Here is a 27,346-nt window from a genome sequence, read left to right as displayed (position 1 = left end):
GCTCGAAACCTTTGGATTAAAAGAAACTCAACAGATAATTTAATTCCACCCCCCTGCTTCTGCCTGGATAAATCATCTTAGGAAAAAAAATACATCAGCCACCCTTGTCTTCCTTCTAGAAAAGAGCTTTCATAATTGTCCTTCATTAGGGGACATAGTGCCTCACAATTCATCTGTGCTGATTGCAGAGGAGACGCAGAAAAGTCCCTGAAAAATGTTAGCTGGGTCAAAATAAAATTCGAAAGAAAGAAAGAAATGTGAGTTGGACTTAGGTTTGAGAGGGCAGCAACACGTGATAAAGGAAAGTCCACGTGATTTGTTTGTCTATTTTCTAGCTTTGTAGCCAACCGTCTAGGCAGTCTGTGTGTACTTTCCTGCTCTGCGTCACTATACGTCTGTAGGTGGGGTGGAGGGACTGTCAGACAGTAACAGCAACTGGGTACTGTGCCCTCAACAGGTGTCAGATGCCACTACACGGAGAACGTTCCATGTTTTACTCCAAGAGCTCACCTGTGGGTCTGAAACTACCAGTATTCCCATTTAACAGATGGGCCTACCGAGGCCCTGAGAAATAACAGAGGTAGTGATGATAGGACTGGGCTGTGAAGCCCGCCACCCAGAGCTGCCTTTGCACACCTGTGCTCAGGTACCTAGAGCTGTCATCTGGTGCCCCGATACCTCTGGAGCTGGGGACCCTCTGATTTCCTTAGCTAATCTTGACAAGTCTTTGCCTTTTCCCTTTTTTCCTTCCTTTTTTTTTTTGCCTCTTCCTGCCATGTGGTCACCCCCGGATGCCAGCAGGGCGGTCAAGGAGAGAGAGAGCTTTCTGTCTTTATGCTGACTCTGTCAGTAGTCTCTGTCGGCCTCCCTGTCACCCACCTCCCACTCCCCTGGTCTCCTCCAGCCCCCCTCACCATCCTCTTCACATTCTCTGCCACCACCACCCCCCCCACCACCTCACCCTCCATCTGGAATCCGAAGATGTGAGGGCTAGTAATAGAGTGTCAGCGGAAGTAATTGATTCCTCACACAGAGAGAATTCTGCCGCCTTGGGTGTCAGTGGAGCTGAACCAGAGTCTTGGAGGGTGAGCGAGACATGTAAACAGTCCATGGCTGGGCTGTCAGGGCACAGCCCGACACACCAGAGAGTGAGCGAGAGGGAAACGGTGGAACAAATCCTTGTTTTAGTGGGGAGGAAAAAAAGTAAATAATACTTCAGCCTAGGAATCAACAGTTTGAAAAAGATGGTTGAGTGCTGGGAGCCGAAGGAATCCTGATGCAGGTTTTAATGGAAGAGTTTTTCTTTGTCTCAAGGCAGGAGGGTTCGTCCCCACCCGCCCACCATCTTCTCCCATTATCATCATTATTATCATTAAAATAATTACCGTAACAATTACAGTTGATGAGACCTCAGGTTTATAGAGCACCTTTCATCTAAAAGTTCAAAGTGATTTGTCTGTGTGGCATCCCTTTGAGAGTGGTAGGAGGGTAAAGCAGTATTATTTTTTTGGTCTTATCTGCTGAGAAACTGAGGTCCAAGGAGATATAGGATGAAGGCCATGGCAGGGTGCTGGGTTAAGTGCTGGGGTACTGACTCCTCTTCTGGGGCTCCTGGGGGGGTCTCTACTGCCCACCAGGGCCCTTCTCCTCTGGCGGCCGGCTGGCCAGCCAGCATTTGTGTGCAAAAAGCAGATAGCACACAGGGCTGTGTCCTTCAAGGTCTGACTCTCACTGTTCCTATCCTTCGATGAGGCTTCCTGCAATCTGGTTCCCTTTCTTGGAGAAGCTCGTGTCCTTTCTAGACATATTTCCTTCTGGTCTTATGGAGCCCCCAGCCAAGATCCCCCAACATTCCAGAACATCTGTGGCTTCCACCCATAACGAGCGCCCGTCAGTTCTTCCCTTTGCAGAGGGGGGCGCTTTAACACACACCACTTTAGCGTGGCCAGGACTGCACACCCTCCGAGCACAGACACAGTGCCTGCAGAACGCAGCCACCGAGGAAGTCACACTTAGCGAGCTGCTATTTCAGAGGCGGAAGAAGTTCCAGCTGACTGGCCACTGAGTGCTGTATTCAGAATCTCCATCCTGGCGTGGCAGCAGCCCCTTCCTGCTCAGACGTTAGTGCAGGCCTCCAGTCTCACACCACAGTGCTTGGGGCTTTCTGCACAACAATGACAGTGTGGTCCCTGGGGCCAGGAGAAGCTCTGAGCTCTGTAACCTAAAGCTCTGAGAGCAAGAAATGCCAGGCCAGGCCTGGCACATCTGCCACCTCCTCTCCAACTGTCCCCTGCTTAGATTTCCACATGGCACACTTTTCAGACAGGTTTCATATTTTCCAAGTTTTGTTATGGAGCCTGGATGCCAGCAAAAAGGGGGTAGAAAAATGATTGGGAGCCTGAATTCCTGGAAAACCATGAAGGACTTTTCTGAGGCCACAACTGATCCCCCCATGCCCAGCACACCTCACTCCCGGCAGGTGCCCACTTTTCAGACAAATGGGCAGGTCCCGAATCACTGTCATAATTAGACCCTCTGGGAGCCAGGGTTAGTGAACACCTGTCCCAGAAGGAGCCCTTCACCCAGCCAAGTGCAGGGATGCTCTCAGGACCCAGGCCCAGGGTGGAGGACTCTGATTTCCCTCAGTGGGAAGCAGTCACTTTCTGTCCCTTTCCAGTCAGCCCCAAGAGGCGCAGAGCCGTGACCCCTGTTCCCATTTATGAGATGAGGCAAATGGAGGCATGCGCATCCTACTGGCCCAGGCCAGCTAGGACAAAGTAGGGAGGCTCTGGCCCTGCTGGGGTTCACCTTCAGGTCCAAGCGCCAGCCTGCTGGCGAGCGGGCATAAACTGTGGGCTCTGGCGCCTTTGGACAATGAGTGAGCTAATTGCAGAGAGTAAGGCCGCTACTGACATGTACGGCAGACAGAAGAAAGGCCCAGCCGTCACCTGAACACCGCCTACCCCAAAGCCTTCAACTTCCCATCGGCACCATTTGCCTAGGAAATCATTTCTTATGTAAGCAAACATCCCATCCAAGCTGGCCTCCGGGAGCTGAGCAGGTCTGTGGCCACGCAGCCTCAGGAATGCGCAGCGCAGGGAGCCAGGGCAGTGGGGGAAGGGGTGCTCGGCCCGAGGGTCAAGGGGGAGGTGGTGAAGGCTTTGCTGTGTGCCCTCGATTCTCTGAAAGTTCATCACAGTGACACTTATCAGACACCCTGTCTGGAGCGGCCTCCTTCCTCACGTCGGGAGGCGTTCTTGGCAGGCTGCTCCTTCAGGAACAATGAGATTGGCGGGGCCCTCTCCATCGTCCCAGGGCTCCTGCGGAAAAACAAGCAGCAATTATAAATAGATGGTATTTGTAGTTTCCAGAGTCTTGACTTCAAGGTTTTGGGGAATAATCCGTGCAGTTTGTTTTGGATTATTCTCTTCGTATCCTTCCTTTGCCGGGTGGTCAGATTTCCTCCCTTCTCCAGAGCCGAAGTGACCCTGGCTGGGAGGGGATTGTGAATAAGCTCAAAATATCAGAGACTTGGGGTGGGAAGAAATGAAGGAAGAGAAGGGAGCTGCAAGTAGCCAGTATTTAAAAAACAACTGGAACCATGGCAAATACACAAACAAAAGTGGAGTGTTGGCACTGTTTGAGTCCTTGATGTAAGAGAACAAATGATCATAATAAGATAGATAACTAAAAACTAACAAGAGCAGCAGCAGGAGCAATCACAACCGACACCTACCTACTGGGCACCCATCTGTACCAGGCACCGTGCTGAGCTGCCCACGTGCATGAACTCGCCCAACAGAGGGAAGCTGCGCACCTTGCTGTTTAGGACCTGGCCAGTGGGGGGACAGTGGGGCTGACCCCAGCCTGGCAGGCTGGTTCCAGAGCCTGGGCTCTGAAACACGAGAATGCTTTGACCCGAAATTTCGAAAACTCAAGTGACTGAAGCACTGTTGATGGATTGGTACAGGAGGAGGATTTTTAGGAACCACCCGCCCCCGAGCACCCAGGTTGTAGGGCATTGATGAGATTCTCTACTGCTATGATTTTTCATTTCCTCATCACGTGTTTGGTTTCCAAAGCATCGTGCAGATGTGACTCTCCCCTCCCCCAAATCTACCATCCTGCTTTGTAGAACCCAGGTGATAATAAAGATGGCCAGTGTCTCCCAGGCACGTTCTAAGGCACCCAGGGTAGGCTGGACCTATACGTCTCTTTGCAATCCTTCCACCAGTCCCACAAGGTGGGGACTGTCATTACTTCTGTTTTATAAATGAAGAAACCGAGACTCGGAAGATAACAAACACATTACCCATAGTCACGCCATCGGTGAGCGCCAGCAACTAGACAGGTCTGTCTGCAAAGCCCACGTACTTCACTTCCCGGGGCACACGCACCCTTATAGACAGATACGTTTCTGCTTCAGAGGCATTTAAGGTTTGTTTTGGCCGCAGGCCCCCTTTTTACATGCAAACACACAACATTTCTGCACATGATTATAGGGGCCCCGACCTACTGAAACTCGCCTGTGGACCCTACTGAAAATCCGTGAGCCCAAGACTATATGCTCTCAATCATACTCTAAGAGCTTATAAATACACAGGATACTGTTTCCTCACTCGATAGGACATATGTTCCCATATGGGTGTATATGTGCCTATAAAAATACTTCACTTACAAAAATTAATATGTTATCCCATCTGAACGTTTACATGCTAGATTTCTACTAGGTGAGCCCCGAAACCATGAATTCCAAATCTGCTCACTGCCTCTATTGGCGGTTTGTTTAAACAAAACAGCTAAATAAAAAGATCAAGCAGTTTCTTTGCTTCTGGCACCTTCTAGTATTCTTGTGCTTTAGCAATCTGGCATTCCCTCTGCTCTCAGATATTTTTTCAACATCAAGGTGAAGGGACACAGGCGCGGTCTGCGTGCCCTGGAGTGAGACCACCTGGGTTCAAAGCCTGCCTCTGACCATTTCTCATCATGTGACTTTGGTCAGGCCCCTTAACTTCTCTGGGCCTCAGTATGAGCGTCTGCAAATGGATGGTAATTGGCACAGGGCATGGTGTGCACTAAATGAGGGTTGAATGAAATAGTATCTAAACTGAGGGCCTAATGCATAGTAAGCACTCAGTTAATGGGAACTCATCCCATCAAAACACCAGCTTCTTATCAAATGGGTGGCAGCAGTGAAAGGGAGAAAATTCAGGGAAATGAAATTTGCTTCTTAAATAACCCCTACCTGATAGCAAGCTGATTTCTCCCTCAAGGCTGGATGTCCCTACTGACCCTGAGAAGCAGGCGACCTGACTTTGGGCCCAAAGTGACCAGAGACTTCAGCATTGTGCAGACCTGGCCCCGGCAGCCTCTTTTTATCTCTGGCAGCTTCTTTGGGAAGATGTAAATGATGGGTTTTTTCCTCTTATTTTCCCTGCAGGTTTTAATGTAAGGATTAATAAGACAGGGTTTGTGGATGTCTTTGAGCTTCCTGGAAGAAAGGCACTCCAGGAGGTGATAAATTCTCTGGCCTGGATAATCTACTCATGAAATATGGAACTTTGAATGAGTGAGAAAAATCTCAGATCACTATGACAGCATTTTAATTAGAGTTGATTTGTTTGCTGCTAATAGTGAAAATGCTGTCAGCATGATTTGAGATGTTTCTTCCACTCAAAATGTTCTATTGCATGTTTTTGAGGTGCAAGGCAGCATGCCGGTTTCCAGATACAACCAGAACAGCTCAGTGAGGTCATGGGAACCCACAGGCAAACAGTGTGAAACGGACCAAACACATTAAACTCCTCGGAAAGTGTCGTCACAGGGTTCACAGGCAGTGCCGTCCTCAAGTCCCTCGTTCCTTTACTCAGGAGGGAGGGAGGGAGGGAGGGAGGGAGCCCTCCTGTGTGTGCTGTGCCAAACGAGTATTGCAAACCCAGCCGTGAAGAGGCACGGCCCTCGCCCTCCTGGCGCCAACTCTCCAGTGCAGGACACAGATTCTAGTCAAAGAAGTAAGTGTATTGACAAGACCTTTGTGGATGATAATAACAGTATAAAGGCAATAGGGGGCGGGGCTGGGGTGGACAATAAGGGCATGGCATCTGAAATAGGGTGGTCAGGGCAGATTGCTCTGTGGAGGTAACATTTGCGCTTAGAAGAATGAGGTCTCAGCCAATAGAAAAAGCTCACGGTACTGTAGGCAGAGGGAAGAGCATGTGCAAAGGCCCAGAGGCTGGAAAAAGCATGTCATGGAACCACATGTGATGTCATAAATGTCTCACAACACAAATAACATGAAAGGAGACATCACCGGGTTGTAAAATGTTCTGGCTTCAGGACTGGGGTGGGTACAGGCGTTCTGATGTGTAGGCCAAAATCCCAGAGGATGGGCACAGCATTGTTCCTCAGGGTCCCCAAGTGCTCACCTGTGATGCGGAAACACCCTCACAAAGGTAGACGCTGGAAGGGGCGACTTCGGCCCACCCAGCCGGAAGGGCCGCAGCACAGCTCATCTTCCTGCACAGGCTCCTCGGCCGGCCCTTCCGGCTGCCAGGTGCCGGGTGTGGGTACAGACGTGGAGAGCAGACAGCCTCTTTTCATGCTTGCCTAGTGATGAGAGGGGGCCACGAGACTGTTGCTTTTCCCTATCTCTCCCGTGGACTCTGAAAATTAATTCCACTGTCAGGATTCCCACGCCCCAGATGTGGGTTTTGGGAGAGAAACTAAGGCTTTGAAGTCCAGAGAGAAAGAACAGACAGCGTCCTCTGGACAAATGTTCAACCTGTAAGTGTCAGAATCTGTGAGGAGAAAAGTAAAAAGGCACCTGGGGAGCCATTTTAGAGACACACGCACAAAAAAGAACAAGCAGTAGAGAGGGCTGGCTACTTCAGCCTAAGAGAGTAAGTAAATAAAATACTAAAAGGTAGCATTAAAGGTTTGAAAGGCATTCTTTCACTTGAGGGGGACTGTGAATAATGAAATGTGAACACGGTAATTTCTGTGTCCGTTAGCTGGTCTGTGTGTCCTTCCAGAAAATGAATGATGGTATTCCAAAAGGAACAGCTCTTCAGGTTATCCAATAGGATAACCTGTTGTGGGAGGGGGCGAGCCCTGTGTTTGTGCCCCAGATTGCTTCAGCAAGCAAACACTGGGTCTTAGGTGCAGACGCAGAGCCATATTTACCCCGAGGCCACGAACTGCCCAGGCTTCTGCGAGCTTTCCCAGATGAGCCCGACAACACTGAAACCTCTGAGATTTCCTCCAGCTGTGGCAAATCCCGAATAAAAATTTCCCCCAATGAGTCAGACACACAGGAGGTAAATGAGACGTTCTGTGTGAAGTCAGCGCGGCATTTGGAGTGTGCCTTGTCTACAAAAAGCCCACCCAGGGCCCTTGTGGGTAACTGGGGCTCGTCCGCAGGGCAGAGCCTGGACCCTGGCAGGAGTCGGGATTTTACCACCGCACGAAAATTCTAGGTAGTGTTCCCCTGAAAGCAAACCTGATAGGAAAGACCGGCTTTTCTAAGAAGTGCAAGTAAGGGCTGATTATTTGCTTTACAAAAGGTTTCACCGGAGGGGTCCTTTACATAACGAGCTCAGAGAGAAAAATTTATAATGATTGATTTATATGAAAACATTTTTCCAAAGTGCATCTCTTCACTCTGTGTGTATGTGGACATGCAAGGAAGTATTTGCAGCTGCCAGCATCACATAGAAGGGTGTGGAGCTGGGTGTCCATTGAGGACACTGAGGCCAGGCCCAGCCTCGGCATCTGTTGGGCAGCCCTGTCCCCCGTGGCTGATGCTGCTAATCCCCTCAGGTGCTCCGTGGGTCATCAGGCCAGCCCAGGTGACAGCCACCCTCCCGCCTCTGAGGAAGGAGCCACTGGGTTGTCAGGGCCTCTCCTTGTCCTTCCTAGAGAAGTTGGCACCACAAAGACTGGAGCTATCTGGTGGTCTTTATTGTTACGTACCCACTGAGTTAGGCCCTGTGCCGGGCACGACCCCAGGTGCCCCCAGGTGTCTCCCTGGGTCTCACCATCCATCTTTGAGGGGATGATGATGGTGGTGATGCTGAGATTCGTGTCTTCACCTGCTAAGCCACGAAAGCTGGGTTATTTTCCCCAGTTCTTTGACTTTGAAAAAAACTTTTAATGAAAGCAGTTTTATTTTACATACTTGTAGCTTATTAGAGAAATGTAGGCTTATTGTAAACAATGTAGATAATAGAAGAGAACAAAGAAGCAAGTAAAAATTACTAAGTATCCCACCACACGTAATCTCCCCATTGTTAATATTTTAGACTTTTAGACTTTATCCGTATATGTATGTGAGAAAATATATATACGCACACGTGTTTTTGAAACATAGTTTAAAAAGTATCTACTTTTTTCAACTTAAAAATATATCATGAACACTTTTTCCATAAAAACAATATGTGCCTCCAGCACGATTTATTATAGCAGCAGAATATTCCATCTTATCTATATATGGAAACTAATTTACCTGCCCTCTGTCATCGGGCATTCGGACATGATGCTGTTTATAAACAAAGCATCTTTTCACTTTTTATATGCTTCTTGTAGGTTGCACAGTTGTCTGATTATTTTTTTAGGAAAAATTTCTAGCAAGGGGATTGCTGGAGTAAAGGGTATGTACATATTAACTTTTTTCACCTTTTTTGCCAAGACGCCCTCCAAAATGTTTGAACAGATGTGCATTCCTGCTTACACCGCAACTCTCCTTGCTGGCTCCGTATCTCAGGGAAGGGCGCCTCTGCTCCGGGCTCAGCCCCTTCCCCTCTGACGGCGGGTGTGAGGACAGCAGGTCATGGTTGACACTTGTTAAGCGCACACTAGCTGCCAGGCTGTGCACTGACACTATATATAGATTATGTCGGTGTTTAAGTCTCACAACGCCTCTAGGAGAAAAGTTCAGGCATCCCACTTTTACTTTTATTTTCCCCATTTCTCAGGCACCGAAGGGTTAAGCAATTTGCCTGAGGGCACCTAGTTAATAAGGCTGAGCTGGGGTCCAAACTGAGCAGCAAAGTCACTTCTGGGATGGAGGCGGGAGGTGGGGGTGGGGCTCGGCCTCTTGCTTACAGGGCCATGCCTCTGCCAATCCAGGTGAACCAGGTGATATCTGCTTAAGGCATCCACGTGGCTTCTCCACCACCACTGTGCAGGCTGTGCTGGAGGGACATCGCCATTACTCAGCTGGGAGTGACTGGGCAGCAGTCCTGCCTCAGTATAGAAATAGTAAGAAGGGATTTTCCAGAAGGTTTGGGGAATTTCCTTTGAGAACAAACTAAGTGTCTTTTCACTTTTATTTTGGAAGTGAGGAAGCGTGTTGTTCGAAGTCAGCACCATCTCCCCCACTGAAATCGCAGACCCACACAGATTTCTCCACCCCCCACTGCCTTTCTCAATCTGCGGCCGTCTCTCCAGAGCCCTTCAGGGAAACCCTGCCATCGTCTTCCCCAGACTCTTGCCAACTCCTGTGATTCTTCTGACTGTAGGATTCCAGGGCTCTGGGATCAAAGAGTGAACTAACCCTGGTCCACACCTTGTTCTTCCTTCACAGGCCGTTTATTTGGAAGTAGCTGCACAATCTGAAATAGGGGTCCCGGGGGGCTGGAGTGAGGCCTCTGTCCCCTTCTGCCGCACCCAGCCCCCTCAGACCCTGTGGGTGTGGCAGGCACGTCCCAGGATGGGTAGCCTCTGGCCTCTTTTTAACCAAAAGAAAGCGATTTCTTCCATATTGTTTTAACGGGTCGATGCAAAATAAATATAGTGATAGGGAGATGGATAGTTTTCAGTTGATAATGGCATAGCAACTGGAAGAGAGCAAGGTGGAAATTTCCCCCCTGAGCAGTTGGGAGCCCGGAGAAGGAGTGCAGACAGGGCACCGCGCAGACTGGCAGAGCACATAGCAAGGCTGACCAGGTGCGTCTGTACAGGTGAAATGGCGCCACCCCACAAGCCAAGGCACGGATGTCTTTGAGGTGTCTTTCCCCACCTGGGGCCAGTTTGATTCTCTTTGAAATGAGCTCAGGCCTTGGTGGTAGCGGGTGTCTCCTCCACCTCTTGCTGAGGCTAGGAGTGATGTGCTCAGACGTGCTGGTCTCTGGGGACTCACTCCCTGCACTGGGAGAAAGGGTTTTCTTGCCTTGTCTAATACAATGCTGGTTCCTTTTTAAAATGCGTTTTTAAGCCCTGGCTGGTGTAGCTCAGTGGATTGAGCGCGGGCCTGTGAACCAGACAATCACAGTTTGATTCCCAGTCAGGGCACATTCCTGGGTTGCAGGCCAGTTCCCGGCAGGGGCCAGTTCCCAGCAGGGGATGCACACGAAGCAACCATACATTGATGTTTCTCTTCCTCTCTCCTTCCCTTCCCCTCTAAAGATAAATGAATAAAATATTTTTAAAAAAATAAAAAATAAAATGTGTTTTTGATAAGACATCGCTGATGTGAACTTCGCAGAGTCATCTCGGGGAGGGAGGTGGCCCGTGTGTGGGGAGTCTTTGTCATTAGTAATTAAAAACAAGAGAAGAGGAGATGACCCAGGAGAAAACTGGGATATGGGGAGGGAGCAGGAAAATAAAAATACCTCTGAAACATCCCCAGTGTGCCTGGCTTGGTGCCTAGCACCCTACCTGTGTTTTTGTCATTCCGTCTCTAGCCCAACCCTCTGAAGTGGATATTTTTATCCTCATTTTATAGATAAAGAAAGGCTCAAACGGGTAAAAACAACTTGCAGTGATACAGAGCTAAGAAGAAGAGACCAACACGCAGAGAGATCATAATGGAAATAAAAATGGTGCTATGGAAGGAACAAAGAAATTGTGTTGGGGTTTGGGGGGTTTGTTTTTTTTAGGTAGTTGATAGTATGATGATGCTACTGCTCTTAGGTAGGCAAGAGATAAGGCCTTAAAAATCTATGCATCGGTTCTTTCTGTGGCTTTAATAAACCAGTGACACTTCCTATATCTGTGTTGGACAGTCTGCAAGCAAACGTAAGTGGCTCTGGTGTAGCAATCTGAAGCACCTGCGTGTCTAGTACTGGATGGTGGGCCCATGAGCCGGAGTAAGACAAAGAGTCCTTCTCATCTACTTAAACTGAGCTTTCCTCACGTGTGCCCCTTGGTGCCATCTTCACCTAGGTATGACTTCATTGAGATTCGCGACGGAGACAGCGAATCCGCAGACCTCCTGGGAAAGCACTGTGGGAACATCGCCCCACCCACCATCATCTCCTCAGGCTCCGTTCTCTACATCAAGTTCACCTCCGACTATGCCCGGCAGGGGGCAGGCTTCTCCCTGCGCTATGAGATCTTCAAGACAGGTCAGTGTGGTCGTGGGTGGAAAACCAGGGGCAGGGCATCTAAAAGAAGATGGGAGGCCGCCATCTGTGTCTGGCCATGGGGCACAGTGTACAGGAGCTGCGTAATGGTTGTGTGCTCATAGACAAGTTTACGGAGGGAGGAGAGGTTCAATGTGAACTTGGAAACAGCCCAAGATGAAAAGACAGTTGACGTTATCATCCCATTTGAGGGGACGCATTGCAGGGTTAGTGCTGGGTGCTGCCTCGCTGGCCCACAAGCATTGTTTGTGGAACTGAAAGAGTAGGGGCACCAATTAAATAGAAAACCACTTTTGAAAAGAGTCTGATTTTTGTGAGTTTTTTTTAAAAAACCACAATAATCTTCATGGGAAAAAGCAAAACTTGGTTGAATCTTCTGCTAATTACTTCATGGTTTAATGTGGCCTTTATTTAGAACTACATGGAGTAGGAGGACATAATCTTTTTAGTGTTTGGAGTCTCTAAAGTTTCACCATGGGGACTTCCGGCCAAAATGGAGGTGTAGGTAGACACCCTGTGCCTCCTCGAACAACCAAAAGAAGGACAGCAACAATCTAGAAACAAAATAACAGCCGGAACTGACAGAAAATTGAACTGTATGGAAGTCCAACGACCAAGGAGTTAAAATAGACACATTCATCCAGACCAGTAGGAGGGGTGGAATCAGGCGGGCAGCCCAGGGGGAGGGGTTCTCAGCAAAAAAGGTGGTGGCACTGGGCGTGCACAAGACAGCAGTTGACAAACCCTGGGCATGCAAGACAGCAGCGGGCAGACCCTGGGTGCAGGTGGCAACAGGCAGACCCAGGGAGGTGGCAATTGTGAAGCAGGGCACAGTGCACAAGGCAGCTGGTGGACCAGGCAGTCCCACATTCCTGCGCAGATAAACCAGGCAAAACTGGGGAGCGAGATGGACTGGGCAACCCGGGGTCCCAGTGTGGGGAAATAAAGCCTCAAAACACCAATTAAAAACACCTGTGGGGGTTGAGTTGCCGGGAGAGACTCCCAGCTTCACAGGAGAGTTTGTTGGAGAGACCCACAGGGTCCTAGAACATGCACAGGCCCACCCGCGCAGGAATCAGCACCAGAAGGGCCCAATTTGCTTGTGGGAAGCAGGGGAAGGGACTGAAATCTGAGAGAGAGCAGAGCAAGAGCCATTGTTCCCTCTCTGACCCCACCCCCACATAAGCGTCACAACCCAGCAACTGGGTTGCCCTGCCCTGGTGAACACCTAAGCCTCCTCCCCTCATAAGTAACAGGTGCGACAAGACCAAAAACAACTGGCCCAAATAGAAGAACAGATCAAAGCTCCAAAGCAAATACAACTAAATGAAGATGAAGAGATAGCCAACCTATCAGATGCACAGTTCAAAATACTGGTAAGCAGGATGCTCACAGAATTGGTTGAATTTGGTTGCAAATTAGATGAAAAAATGAAGGCTACACTATGTGAAATGAAGGAAAATGCACGGGGAACCAATAGTGATGGGAAGAAAACTGGGACTCAAATCAATGGAGTGGACCAGAAGGAAGAAAGAAATGACCAAATAGAAAAGAATGAAGAAACAAGATTTCAAAAAAAATGAGGAGAGGCTTAGGAACCTCCAGGGCATCTTTAAACGTTCCAACATCCAAATTATAGGGGTACCAGAAGTGGAAGAGGAAGAGCAACAAGTGGAAAAGTTATTTGAACAAATAATAAAGGAGAACTTCCCCAATCTGGCAAAGGAAATAGACTTCCAGGAAGTCCAGGAAGCTCAGAGAGTCTCAAAGAAGTTGGACCCAAGGCACATCACAATTACATTAGCCAAGATTAAAATGAAGGAGAGAATTCTAGAAGTGGCAAGAGATAAGGGGACAGTCACCTACAAAGGAGTTCCCATCAGACTATCATCTGATTTCTCAAAGAGACCTTACAGGCAAGAAGAGGCTGGAAAGAAGTATTCCAAGTCATGAAAGGCAAGGACCTACATCCAAGATCACTCTATCCAGCAAACCTTTCATTTAGAATGGAAGGGCAGATAAAGTGCTTCCCAGATAAGGTCAAGTTAAAGGAGTTCATCATCACCAAGCCCTTATTATATAAAATGTTAAAGGGACTTATCTAAGAAGAAGAAGACAAAAAACATGTATAGTAAAATGACAGCAAACACAATTATTAACAACCACACCTAAAACAAAAACAAAAACAAACTAAGCAAACGACTAGGACAGGAGTGGAGCCACAGAAATGGAGATCACATGGAGGGTTAGCAACAGGGGAATAAGAGGAGGGGGGGGGAAAGGTGCAGAGAATAAGTAGCATAGACGGTAGGTAGAAAATAGGGGGAGGGCAAGAGTAGTGTGGGAAACGTAGAAGCTAAAGAACTTATGACACATGGACAGGAACTAAAGCAAGGGGATGTGGGTGGGAGAGGGTGTGCAGGGTGGAGGGGCATGAAGGAGGGAAATGGTACAACTGTGATAGCATAATGAATAAAATATATTTTAAAAACTTTAAACAAATTTTCACCATGACCTCCCCCTCCCACTGGGGTCATACCTTTAGCTTGACATGGCTCTAGAAATTCCCCCTTGCTGATCCATTGTACTACTTCTATCCTTGAATGTCAATGGCTCACTTGCTAAATGCCAATGAAGCTGACCCCCCTGAAAAGCAATTAAAAAAATAGGAGAAGAAGAGGCAGAGAACACTTCACATCAAGTTGACTGCTTGCTTTCCCTTAGCTCCCCCTTCGATTATCTCAGGTCCTGAGAATACTAGCTAGTGCTTATTTCCGTAACTGGGTAGAGCCAACTTTCATCCATAAGATGCTGGCTCAGCACCTACTCTTACACACTCCACGCAGTGTGCCCTTCCCTCTGATACGTGAGCTCATTTTCTTCAGGTCAAGTGAAGCTTATTCTCCCACTCTCCTTTCTCCCTCAGCCCACTCTTCTACCCAAGAGGTTCCTGCCCCGTCTCCATCTATCGAGTGTGTTCTCCTCTCCAGCCCGGGTTTGGCAACTTGTGGTTGGAGCCTGGTGAAAGGGGAGGCCTTGTCATCGAGAGGCCCAAGTCCGGCGCCTGTTGAGTTCAGTGTGAGGGAAGCTATTCATATATATTTTCTTTTTTGCCAAACAGTTCTTGAAAGGAAGTGGTAGCTGCTGAAAGCACTTTTTATATCCACTCTGTCTAAATATTTGTCGGATTTGTCTGCCTGAGAACAAGAGCGTAGAGACCGATGAAGGGGCAGGGCCAGGGGAACTGTGTCAAGCCAGAGTGGGAGCCGACTCTTCCAACAAGGTCCATCTGCTGTGAGTCATCCAGCTCCTGGCTCCATGAGGTCACAGGGACTGACAATCTGTGTCCAGTGGCCGGGGGTTGCGGGGAGGCTCCTGAAGGGCTTGATCAGCATTCTCTGGAGTCCTGTGTGAGAATCAGATGACAGATAAAATGCTCATTGTAGCACTTGCTGCTGGGGAGCAGCGGGGAGCGAGAAGAGGAGAGGAATAAAGGAGTGCCCTCTTCTCATGAGCCAGACAGGTGTGTAAGCCCTCAGCACCGAACGGATGCACAGTAGATGTTGTTGGATGATTATATGTAAATAGATATGCAAATTGAAAGAAAAGCTATAATATGAGGCACAATGAGTAAGCGCTAAGTAAAGGTGTGACTGACATGCTATGGTTATGAAAACGAGGGCTCCAGCGGGTCTGGCAAGCAGAGAATCTGGGAAGTCTATTAGATAGCAAAGTCCCCAGTGCTAAAACTGTCACTCAGCTCCACTGCGCTGACCGTGAAAGGAAAATAGCTGCGAGCAAGGTCTTCCAGGGAGCCGGCCACGGGAAGTCGGACCAGATGGGCAGGACCACTCAAACTCACCTCTGCTGTGTTTCACGAGGAGGCTGCCACATTCTCCAAAAAGCCACAGAAAAGGTGAATGTTAATTCTCTCCACCACGAGAATGATGGCTAGAAGGGATGAGGTTAAAAGATGAAATACCCAAGAGGGTATTATCACTCAGCATTGCTGTTTTGAGGACAGCCTGAAGCAGGATTTTGAAGGAGGCAGCAGGCCTGTGGACTTCCTGGAAACAATAGTGCCAGCCAGGAGAGGTGCTCTGGGTGTGGAGAGATGTGGGGGGCTGCCTGAAGGACTGGCATCGTCTGTGCAAGGAAGAGGGAGGTTACTGCAGCGGGAGGCATCTCCTGCCAACAGCAGCCACTTCTAGGGAATGTAAGAAGGAAGGTGAGAGCCCAGTGGTGTCCTCAGGGCGGCGCTAACCTGCCATTCCAAAGAGCATACATGTGCGCGTATGCAGAACTCAACATTCTTCCAGGTGCCGTGGCCTGGCCCCCGCTGTCGGAGTCTTGAGAGAAAATACACCATTCGCATCATCTGCAGCACATGAAAGAAATGCATGAACCGCCTAATGAAATCCAAACAAACACAGCTATGTTTGCTGGTCAGATTCGTAGAGAAAGACGGGGGCACCGTAAACACAGATACGCAAATAACCGTGCAGAGGGCTCTGGAAGCCTTCGACAGCACATTGCTTTGGCGAGACTCTGCTGCAAAATTACTGACAGACATAAACCCACAACTTGGGCACAGACGGGGGCCATGTCTCTGGAGTGGGAAGTTCATGTCTGCCCTGAATGAAGCGGTTTATAAAAGAGTCTATATGTTACCAAACTACCCCCATATAAAAGGGTAAGTCAAAACAACTCACAAACTTAAAGGCTCTCCAATCATCGAATCATGAGCAGAACAGAGAAAGGAATTTTAAAATAACTTAAAATGTAACACTGGAGACTGAATCACTGGAAAATGTGGGGTTGTTTAGTTTATTAGTTTTCTGATGCTCCTTAGACCGAAGTTCAAGAGCAAGTTTTCTTTCCTGGTGCTCCGTGACACTCTGAGAACTGAAATTTCTGGGGTCATTCACAGACAGAGAGAACCTGGAGGGCCCCCACCTCCCACTGCCAGAATTGAAGGAACTGTATTCACATCTGTGATCAGGCCAAACTCAACTTCGGATAAACTCACCACACTTTAATTAGCTTTCTGCGTGCAGCTTCTTCTTCCCCTTGAAGGACTGGTATAAATTTTGCAGTGAAAAAGACATGGAGTAGCCATTTTTCAAACCAGAGTCCGTTGGTACAAGATCATTCACTACAGCCGAAATCCTCCAGCTTCTATGGACAGTCTCAGTACTGACTGAACTTGAGTATTTGTTGACTGAGCTATTTTTTTTTTAACCTTTAGTCCTTTTGACGCGTTACAGAAAGGGTCTGGGATTAGGTAGCTATCTGCAAGACTCAACTTTTGTCTCAGGGATGCTCACCCTTTTCTGAGATCCCCTCTCTGCATGTGACAGTCCGCTGCCTGCTTTCTGACACCGTGACTGCCGTTTAAACGGGGAGATGGTGCAATTACAGACAAATTCACAATTATAGTGGATGTTTGATTTTTTTTTTGTATGAAAAGGATCAAACTGTTTCTACCTAATTCAAGATAAGCCAGGGGATACACTCACGGATAGCCGTATGTCAGAGATAGATACACTTTTTTTTTTTGCCTTAAGGATCTCAGATTGAAAAATTATGTCCAGTCACAGGCAGGGCCTCAGAACCCTGGAAACTGGGTTTTGTAGAAACTCACATTCTCCAGGCCTTTGTCGAGCTTACTAGGCATCCATTGTGGAGCCTCTGTCCCCCATGGATGAGAGGGACCAAAGGAAGATTCCCCCATCAATTCCCCGCTCCCACGGCGGGTTGGAGAGTCCCCGTGCCTTGGAAGGGGAGGACAATGGAGCAGACTCCAGGAGGGAATGTCAGGATCCCTTTTCTAGCTCTGGAAGCAAGTTGTGAATAGAGAGTTAATTTCCTCTGGCTAAGTGGCCCTCACGAAGGAGGCTGCACAGCAGTCATAAACGCTAACCTTTCAAAGCTCCTTTCGGCCGCCCCAAGAGCTGCCAGCTGGTGTGCCTCTGCCAAACTGCCTCATTTCCGGCCACTGAGGAGGCCCTGGGGAGCTGAAGGCTCGATGGCAAACAAAGCTGGGGACTCTATGGGTTACAAACTCGGGGAGGCCCAGGCTGCCCATCAGGCTGCCCCGCCCTGAATGATGGAATGCAGACCTGCTAAGATGTGTCACATAGAGACCCTCCAACAGGCCCTGGAAAGGTTCACCCTAGCCCCAGGTATCTGGCCCGGATCTTGCCAAAGCACAGAGCTGGGGAGAAGGGTGGAGGTGATGGATGGGTAGGTAGGAATATTGGAATTTCCTACCTGATCCTAAAAAAAGTTGCAATCCCCTCCCCCACTCATTTGCATGGCACCTTTTCCAAGCCAGACATTTGCTGCTTTCCAGAAAGCCATCATCAATAAAGAGGCTCGAGCTCTGCAGGAGCGCGGATAAAGACATCACTGCGGGCTAAGATCGGCGTATTGACATCACATAGTTATATTTCAGTGGGATCCCCAGAGGACACTTCCTGCCAGTAAACACCTGGTTTATTGAGTATTTCTCTATTTTTTCTTCATGCTTAGAGTACCTATTTATCCTCCTCATAAATCCTGCTACCTTTTTTAATTTTGAAATCAGAATGTCATGAAACCTATTCTAACTCTCCGGCCACAGTCTGGGCTGAGTTGTCCTGGGACGGCCCCTAGCCCCTCCGGGCAAATGGGGGCCCGATTAAAGTACCCAAGGGCTCTTTTAAGGTGACTCCACCTAGAGGCCTTAGGAGACTTGGTGCTGTAATCTGGTTACAGCGCCCGCTGCCCTCCCAGCCTGCACCAGGATGCAGAATGTGTACTGCATTTAATAAGGACACCTCCTAAGTCCCAAGAAAGCAGACGCAAGCGCTCAGGAGAGAAGCAAGGCCACCCCCACCAGAAAGGAACCAGAAGCCTTCCAAACGTCAGTACACACTGCCGCATTTTTCCAAACTTGTGGCTGGAGCGGCCTTTAACATCCCCAACGCCCTGCTGTGATCCACCGGCTAAAAACGTCAATTGTTAATTGTCTGGCCACTACAGAGCAGCTCGTTTTAATATAGTCTTGACATGAATGAGACCCGAGCTCCCCTTTGCCCCTCCCCTGAGGCACCTTGGATCTTGGAGGGAGAAGGGGGCACTTAGTTGGCTCTGGTACAATAGGGGCTGTGTTGAGGTCAGCAATAAATAAGGGGTAACATTGTTTGCCCTGCTGGCAATCAGCAAGCCTTCCTTAAGGATTGAAATAACTTACATTTCTGGAGCAAGCAGCTGAGTAATGGAGAAAGAAGACTCTGTTCCTCTTTTCAAGAGAATCAACCTCTCTCTCTCTCTCTCTCTCTCTCTCACACATACACACACACACACACACACACACATTTCTTTCTACCACCCCCCCACCCAGTTCTTCAATCACCTCTCTTACTCTAATATGTAGAGCAAGCCATCTCGCCTCCTTAATTTCTCTGTTAAAGAGGGTCTGGCTTAAGGGCTTGAGACATGACTGTGAAGAGTATGTTGCTTCAAGGGCCACTCCAGTGGAAACAAAGGCCTCGTGAGTAGGGGGATTGAGGCCCAAACATTTAAAGAACCTGTGCAACAGAGACAGCTAAGGAAGGCATCTTCTTCTACTCTCTTAATACTAGGGTTCTCTTCCCATATAGGCTCTGAAGAGTGTTCAAAAAACTTCACAAGCCCCAATGGGACTATTGAATCCCCTGGGTTCCCCGAGAAGTACCCACACAACTTGGACTGCACCTTTACCATCCTGGCCAAACCCAAGATGGAGATCGTCCTGCAATTTCTGACCTTTGACCTGGAGTATGACCCCTTGCAGGTGGGCGAGGGTGACTGCAAATACGATTGGCTGGACATCTGGGACGGCATTCCGCACGGTGAGTGATGTCACTGTCACAGGCGCTTCTGCAGCCTCTCCTGTTGTGCTTGTTAATTGCTTTAGTAAAAATTCAAAGAGAAAACCACGACTTCAGAACTCCTTACGGTTTGTGTATGACCCATGATGCCTTTCATTTCTTATCCTTCACCAAGGGTGATTTCAGTGAAATTGCAGAATGGCAGTTTCCTTTCTTGGAGATACTTGTTTGGAGAAGGGTAGGAGGAGACTGAGCAGATACTTGGATGAGGATGAGAAAAACTATAGGTAATGTTCTTGTCTGCTCCAAGTTGTCAGGATTCCCATATAGAATGAGTCAGTGGCCACCCTCTATGCCCAAATAGGACTCTAGAGCCAGACAGATGAGGTTTAAATCCTGGCTCTGCTTATCAGCACCTCCGAGACCTTGGGCAAGTTACTAACCAATCTGTCTTATCTGTGTAAATAAGCTGCTGTCATCATCATTATCATTACTATAATTTCATTGTTATTGGTATAGTCATAGATGTCAAGAAGGTACATCACCCAAGACCAAGAGGAACCAGGAACCTGTCCTGCTTAGGAGGAGACCAGCATAAGTCTTGAGTATAATCAGTATCAGTGAGCAAGCCAGCCTTTCGCTTTGGTAGCCATTCTAAGGATTTTGTCCTGTAATGAAGACTCAGCAGCTAAGCAATTTTATTTCCTGAATGAAGATTCAGTCACAAAACTTGGGTTTGAATCCCAGCTCTGTTATTTCCTTGCTGCACGAACAATGAAAAATCATGTGACCTCTCCAAACCTCAATTTATTCTTCCGTAGAGCAGGCATTATAATAATACCTTTCCAGCCCATCTCCCAGGGCTGTGAGAGTAGAATGAAGCCAGGTCAGCGAAAGTACTTTTTAATGTGCAAGAAAAATATGACACATTGTTCTTAAAACATGTCTTTAGTTGTTCTTTTATGCCAAGGCATATGCTTTATCAAATGACTTGCCATCGCGGGAAGGGAGAACATACTGAAAATGGAGTTCAACGTTTCCTTTACTGTTGACTTCTCTTTGTCTGGCATATCCAGTTGGTCCCCTGATCGGCAAGTACTGTGGCACCAAGACCCCCTCCGAACTCCGTTCATCGACGGAGATCCTCTCCCTGACCTTCCACACGGACATGGCGGTGGCCAAGGATGGCTTCTCTGCGCGTTACCACCTGGTCCCCCAAGAGCCCCTAGAGAGTGAGTTGGCCTTTGGGAACCTCTGTCTGTCCTTCCAGCAGAACCCTGAGGGTGTGCTGACCTCGCCAAGACAAGGGGCCTGGTGGGAATTCTACAGAACTTGCTGCGGCATCTGAGTTCAAGAGAATAGCCTCTTGTTAGGCAAAGATTAATGAAAACAGAATAAATATCGATCTAGGTGCCCCTTTCTTTAAAGAAAAAACAAGCAGGTGTACTAAGAATTAGTTATTCCCAGGGAAAGTTATGGGACCATCCCAAGCCTCAGTTTTCTCATCTATGAGCAAAAGGGAGGTTAATTAGGACACCTGTATGAAGTCTCCCCGCCATGCTAACATTTTTTGAGTCTGGGGCCATTTTTCTCCCTCTCCAAGCCTCAGTGGCCACTGTCACAGAGCAGCGATTTTAAATCTCTCTTTATCGGTATTTTGATGAGAAACATCTCTGGCCCTGGGTAGAGCTTCTCTCACTGGACTGGTCCACTGGTTGGGCTTTCACTTCACACTTGCAATAAGCTATTTAAGCTTCCACGATGTGCCAGGCTCTCTGCAAAGCATTGAAACTGTAGTTCCAACCCCAGCAGTCATGGAACTTGACCTCTAGTCTCTTGCCCTGAGCTACACCTTCCTATTATGCTCCATACACGCTCTACCACCATACATGCTCCTCTTGGACATGTGCTTCAGTAGAAGAAACCCAAATGATCACTTTAAGGACAAAGGAACACTTGCAGAATGATTAGAGCTGTGGGCCCTGCCGTGGTGGCAGAAGGCATACCACACACTTACCTGTGCACACGGCAGCCTAGCCTGTGAGAAACTTGATGGCTTATATTCTGGATTTTATTTATTTTTTGCTTGTTTGTGTGTTTCCCCAAATAACTCATGCATACTGAATGACAAGAAAATAACACTGCAAATTTCACCACATCCCCCAAATGGCCAGGGCAGTCACAAAGCTAAAGAATAGGTTTGATACCTGAAAAGATTGCTGGTCCTTATCACACACACGCACACACAAATGTTGACCGGTGTCCACGGGGTCCATGGGAAGGACAGCGATTAAGCTGATGACACAAGGTCAGAGTAAGTGACTTCTGGGTCCATTTGCCCAGACAGGTGGTTCGGGGGAATGTAGAGTGGCATGCATGTGTTCAGAGAGAAGTCTCCCGAAGACAGGTATTTATTGCTTTGTAATGTCTGTCTTCTGTGCTAGAACTCATTAGACACTGGAGTGAAAGAAAGAAAGAAGCAAAAGTGCCTTCTGGGTGTTTATTAATAAAGCAGGCTTCCCACGATGTATCAGCCCACCCAAATTGCCACGAGTCTATCACACATATACCTGTATTTCAGCAGTGGTACATCTGGCATCTGTGAGTGTCGGTAGCCTGCAGCACTAGCAGTTCTTGTGCTTTAGTTTGCATTTTTAATTTGTATGATGGTTCTTATTTATCCACAGCCTGATTTCTTTTAGGTCCAATTTAGTTTCTTGCAGACCCAGAGGGGTTGTCAAGCTCCGTGTCTTGGTGTCATTGTTTTTAAAGTGCGAGCGTATAATTAGGTCTTTAGGATGAGAGAGTGCCTGCAAGGACTTGCCCTGAGAAGGGAGGAGTGTTTTGAGAGTCCCGGGGGCATGAGGTTGAGATACCTAACTCTGTCCTTGACCATCTCTGTGCCCCAGACTTTCAGTGCAATGTCCCTCTGGGAATGGAGTCTGGCAGGATTGCTAATGAACAGATCAGTGCCTCTTCTACCTACTCTGATGGGAGGTGGAGACCTCAGCAAAGCCGGCTCCATGGTGACGACAATGGCTGGACGCCCAACTTGGATTCCAACAAGGAATATCTCCAGGTACTTACTCAGATATCTGAGAGTACACAGGGTGTGTGTGTGTGTGTGTGTGTGTGTGTGTGTATTGGTGGGCACGGTTGGGGGGCAGGTATGGCTCCTCATCTCCAGTGAACAAAGGACACGAAGAAAATAAACACAGCACACATGAGACCTCTGTTCGTTCATCCAAACAGATACATGTGCCAGGCACTGTGCTAGGTGCTGGGGAAAAATGATGAGTAAAAGGGGCACTGCCTCTGCTCTGGTGAAGATTCCCAGCCTTGGAGAAGTTGTTTGGCCAGGGCGCTGTTTTCCCTTTTACTCAAGACATCCAAGGAAGAGTCTATGAATAGTTCCAGCTCTCCCTCTTTCTAGGCATAGACAGGCATCCGAAATTTGGTGGGGGGCAGGGGACCGCAGACAGTTTCCTAAGGGCAGGCTTGCTGAGTTGCTGGCTGAGCATGGCAGCTTCTCCTGATCTTTGCTGCTGGGGAGGAGCCAGGAAGGATTTGCACATAGCTATCAGAAGAACACATGGGAAAATGTCACTACCCGCAATGAGACTCGAGTCGCCCAGATGCTCCACAGCATCTTTGCAGACTATTGTTTGCTTTTCTTCTGAATAAGACTTGCAGTCATGTCGAGTAACCCTTCCTTGCATGACAGGCTGGTCCAGTTCTCATCCCCAGGGGAGAGCAAGCTGCTGGTTCCGCACTAGAGCAATGACTTATGATGCACGGCAGACAGCCTTGTGACCCAGTGACAAGCCTGCCTGAGCTCTGACAAGACGTGGTGATCTCTGCCCTGAGAAGGACATTGCAGAGCACACAACGGGGAAGAGAGGATGACCACTTAGAAACTGCCAGGGGGCGTTCTCACAGCAGACCCCTGAGGCCATTTGTCCCTGTCTTCCTTCTGCTTCTCCAAAAGTCCTTCTCATCCTGCAGAGCTTCCAGGAAGTTCTTCCTTATAATGGGCATCCCATTGATTAGAGCCTTAGTTTTAGTCCTTAATCACATACTTTCTCTTACTGCTGTCCACCTGTTTGTCATGCACACACACAACACTGGGTACTTCTTTCGAATGCTTAGTAGTGCTGAACACATATTAAATAGGCAATAAATGCTTGCTGAGTTAAATTCTACCAGTGTGCACTGGGTGCATTTTGATCACACAGAGGTTACCATCAAGAAACGCTGTGGCCAGCAAAGGAATGACATCCAGCAAATTCCAAATGGGTTTTGTGTTGTGGGAGAGGAGGTGCCTCAAAATGTTGGCCATCATTCTCATCGAGCTAAAGGTCAGGACTTGGTGCATAAGCCTAATTGCTTGGGCAGACTCTGCATGCCCTTTGACCCCTTCCTGACCTGAATGACTAAATACACAATGGAGTGAGGTACTCAGGGAAGGGGAGGCAGCCCTGAGCTGAGACTTTTGCAAGTAGGGCATTATACGTCAATTGGATTGAATTGGACCGGATGGAGTGAAGTGGATTGGATTGGATTTAGCCATTGTTCCTTTAAAACAGAATCTGCTTTCGCTATCCAAGGCAGGCTGTGGTTTAGTAAGAAGGGTTCCTTCTTCTAGGTGCTCGATGATTCTTTTAAGATAAACCTAATACCGTCCATTCGGATTTGCAAAAAGAATAAAAAGGAGGGGGAAAAATAAATGTTACAATTTCAAAGGTGCCCAATTTAGTGTCAGATGAGTTGAGTTTAACCATCCAGTGGAATTGCAAATGGGTCCTTCATCACCAATGCATGTGAGTTAGTCACAGCCACAGGCGCGATACTGTGTCCTTTGAAGAAAAAGCAAGATGCTGCCTGGTGTTGCGAGCTACACCCCACCCTTAGTTCTCCACCTCTCTTCCTCAGGTGGACCTGCGCTTTCTAACCTTGCTCACGGCCATTGCAACACAGGGAGCGATTTCCAGGGAAACTCAGAATGGCTATTATGTCAAATCCTACAAGCTGGAAGTCAGCACTAATGGTGAAGACTGGATGGTGTACCGGCATGGCAAAAACCACAAGGTAAACCCACTTCCCCAGCGCAAAGGCGTGCTGGGGTGCTGCAGGAGGCGTGGGGCAAGGAGAGTTTCAGGTCAACCCCACACAGGAAAGGAGGCCTGGCTCGCTGAGGCTCAAATAATTGATGGAGGCCTGGGAGACGCTGGCCCGGAAAATATTCTTTATCCTAAAATGATTGGAAAATACCATTTCTCCAAAAGCCTGGCTGCAGTTGCATCTTGCAGAGCAGAAAGAGGAGAGAGAGGTGGGGGCGGGAGAGAGAGAGAGAGAACATGCAGCCTGCTCTCTGACTACAAATGAAGGAGAAAACGTGCTCCCAGCCGTGTCTCCCCACACAGGATTCATTGAGCATTTATGGCCTGAGTCCCTTCCACACGCTGGGTTAACAATCACAAAACCACATGAAATAGCAGTTCAGGAGTTACCAAGGTCTGGAAATGAAAGGGGCACAAATCCTAAGAGGGAATCACAATCTCCAAAGAAGAAAGAAGGCAGTACTTAATGAGGAGAAATTTAGTTTGTCAGGGACGGCGTCTGAACTGGCGGTCGCGCTTGGCAGCAAAGCATCGAATTCTCTGCGCTGGTGCCTTCGGTGTCTGTGGCTCCCAGAGGTGTGTCCACCTGCGCAATGTGGGGATTTTGTTTCCCGTGTGGATGAATGTCTGGCACTCAGTTTTCTTAAGACGCATGGCATTCTGGCAGCGAGCAGGCCGGCAGCTGGCGCTGGCAAAGTGGTTGTGTGCTCGGTGTCTGGGGGGCTCGTTGGTAATGGCCAGTGGTCTCACCTGGGCGGGGAGCTCTGTCATTAGCTGGCTCTCAGGTCTGGAGGGAGAGTGCTCACCCTTCTCTAAAGGGAACTGGGGACAGGGGGAAAGAGTGTCTCCACTTCAGTGCTGTAGTTCCACCAGTCCCCTGGTCTGTTGGGTCGTGAGTGATCAAAATGGGACCCACGTGGCCAGACCTAGAGGGGCCACTGATCCCCAAACAGAATCTTCTCAGCTGCTGTTGCTGACCCAAGGCAGCTCGCTCTGCCCGAAGCAACTGGAAATCTTGGACACGGAGAATCCCAAGCGATAATGCTGGCGGTACTGCTTCACTCGGGAAATGGGAGTCTTTAAAGAAGTGAATTTCTTTAAAATTAAAATTGCCATAGTAACATGGCACCATTCATCCGAAAATCGTGGCTTCTAGATATTACTAGGTATCAATGCACATATATGCAGAAATTCCCCATTTCACAGAAAAAGCAAGTGAAAGGCTTCTGCACCCTGGCATTCAGAGCCAGGTCTAGTTGCTCGCTGACTTTACTTGTTTCAGAAAGAGTTGTTGAACCGCACTTGGCCCTGGCAAGGTGGGTGGGCCCTAGGGGCTGGGTGCACTGGGGACTGAGTCTTCATCCCACCCCACTCATTTTCCTGCCTTCATTCTCCACCCACCCTTTGTGGTAAGAAAGTGGTGGAACCCAGAAGCTTAGCCTGGGTAGGCGAGGGCCAGCAGCTGGGTAGGTGTGGGCCCTGGGGGAGAAGGAGGGAGCCCACCTGACCACCTCCCTGTCCAAGCTCAATGACTAAGCAGTGCTGGCCAGAGGGATACTGTAGCATAAGCCGATTTTAAAAGCACGCAGATGGACCAGGATGCTATTTAAAACACCATTTGTAGGAAATCTGCTTTTGGAAATACCTTAGCACTGCATATTTTGATAGAATGCTGTCCTTCCCAGCTCTATCCCTGGCATTCGTTCCGCAGGGAAGATATTCCTGAGAATCGAATTTTGCTTTCTGGGCTCCTTTAGAATCATTCTTCTCAACTTTTTCATGTTGGATACATCATTCTCTCTCTCTCTATCTCTGTCTCGCTCTCTCTCTCTTGCCTCCTCTCCCCATCCTTGGCTACTGGCTAAATTTTTTTTCTCAGCAGCCAAGGGGTAATTTTGCTTTTGTTTTGCTGTTGTTCTCTGGTTGTTTAGTGACTCAGTCTTGCCCACACAAAGGCACTGGGGCAGAGGAATAGCCCTGTGTCTCGCCATTAGAAATTCATCCTCCTCGTGGCACCTAAAAGGAGGCAGGAGGATGCAAAGCCTGCCAATTAGGCATTTCCCCCTCCCCCACACTCCCTCACCCCACCGCAGGTGGCAGGCAGGTGACAGGGGAGACCTGCTGGGTCCTCCCTTCCCAGGGTGATCTCCAGTGCCCCTTCATCAGCAGAGTGACCCCCTAGATGGCTGTATTTAATGTTCAGATTCCATACCGCTCCTGCGCCTCGGCGTGGCTCTCTGGGCTGTTCGGGTTGAAATAGTTGCGTGAACCATGCCAAATAGATTTGTCAAGTCTGCTGCAGTTTGATTTGACGCCATGAAGGGGAGGCAGGGTGAGGAGGGGACTCGGGGGCAGTGGAGGGAGAGGCTCCGTCTATGACGGGCGCTACCGCTGAGCCTTTCTTTGTAGCCACTGGATGGTGGGCACCGTGCCAAGCTAACTGGTGCTAAGTAGCGGGCTTGAAAGCAAAAATCAGACAGCAGGACCTGTGAGCACAGTGTAGCTGAGAAGGAGGCAGCAGCCGGCTCCGCTCTGAATGTGGGGGAGGGTTCACAGATGCAAGCCAGTGCGCAGGGTGTGAAGAGGGGATGGCGGTGTTTAGAGCAGAAATGTGGGAACCTGACTTTATTCCCTGGTCACTGTCAACAGCAATGCAATGTACCAAAGGCCAGGGAATTTGGGAAACTGGAGGAAAACAAGATTAATGAGCCCTCAGGGTAACGGAAAATGGCTGTGCTATTTATTTCCTTGCAAAACACTATTTACAATTTGGACCCAGACTGGGCTAAGGCAAGGACTGGGCCTGCTGGGGGGGTGGGGGGCGGGGGATGACTTTCTCCTTGTGTCGATGAAGTGAGGAAAACTCAGAACTCTTTTCCAGCCTTCCCCAACCCGGAGCAGCACCTTCTTAGTCTCTTCCATCCGACAGGCCATGTGAGACTGCCTGCGAAAAAGGTCTTACCCTGTTGCTGTGGGCATTGTAAGCATCCTCCAGGCAAAGCGCAGC

General features: G+C 48.7%; 1 protein-coding gene across 4 annotated transcripts in view; it reads left to right on the top strand.

Annotated features, from left to right (window-relative positions):
- The window catches only part of NRP2 (neuropilin 2), a 114,964-nt gene that overhangs the window by 24,126 nt on the left and 63,492 nt on the right, over window positions 1-27,346 (top strand). For all 4 annotated transcript variants that reach the window (XM_037043518.1, XM_037043517.1, XM_037043519.1 and 1 more), the window contains exons 3-7: window positions 11,164-11,345; window positions 19,010-19,240; window positions 20,296-20,451; window positions 22,129-22,298; window positions 24,152-24,307. In XM_037043518.1, coding sequence (XP_036899413.1) covers window positions 11,164-11,345; window positions 19,010-19,240; window positions 20,296-20,451; window positions 22,129-22,298; window positions 24,152-24,307 — 895 coding nt within the window. The remainder of the gene's footprint in view (window positions 1-11,163; window positions 11,346-19,009; window positions 19,241-20,295; window positions 20,452-22,128; window positions 22,299-24,151; window positions 24,308-27,346) is intronic.

The sequence above is a fragment of the Sturnira hondurensis genome, unplaced genomic scaffold, assembly GCF_014824575.4.
Source record: "Sturnira hondurensis isolate 20B ecotype Veracruz unplaced genomic scaffold, ASM1482457v3 Scaffold0004136, whole genome shotgun sequence".
NCBI lineage: Eukaryota > Metazoa > Chordata > Mammalia > Chiroptera > Phyllostomidae > Sturnira > Sturnira hondurensis.
Note: the sequence above shows the minus strand (reverse complement) of the source record. Positions and strands in the feature narration are given on the sequence as shown.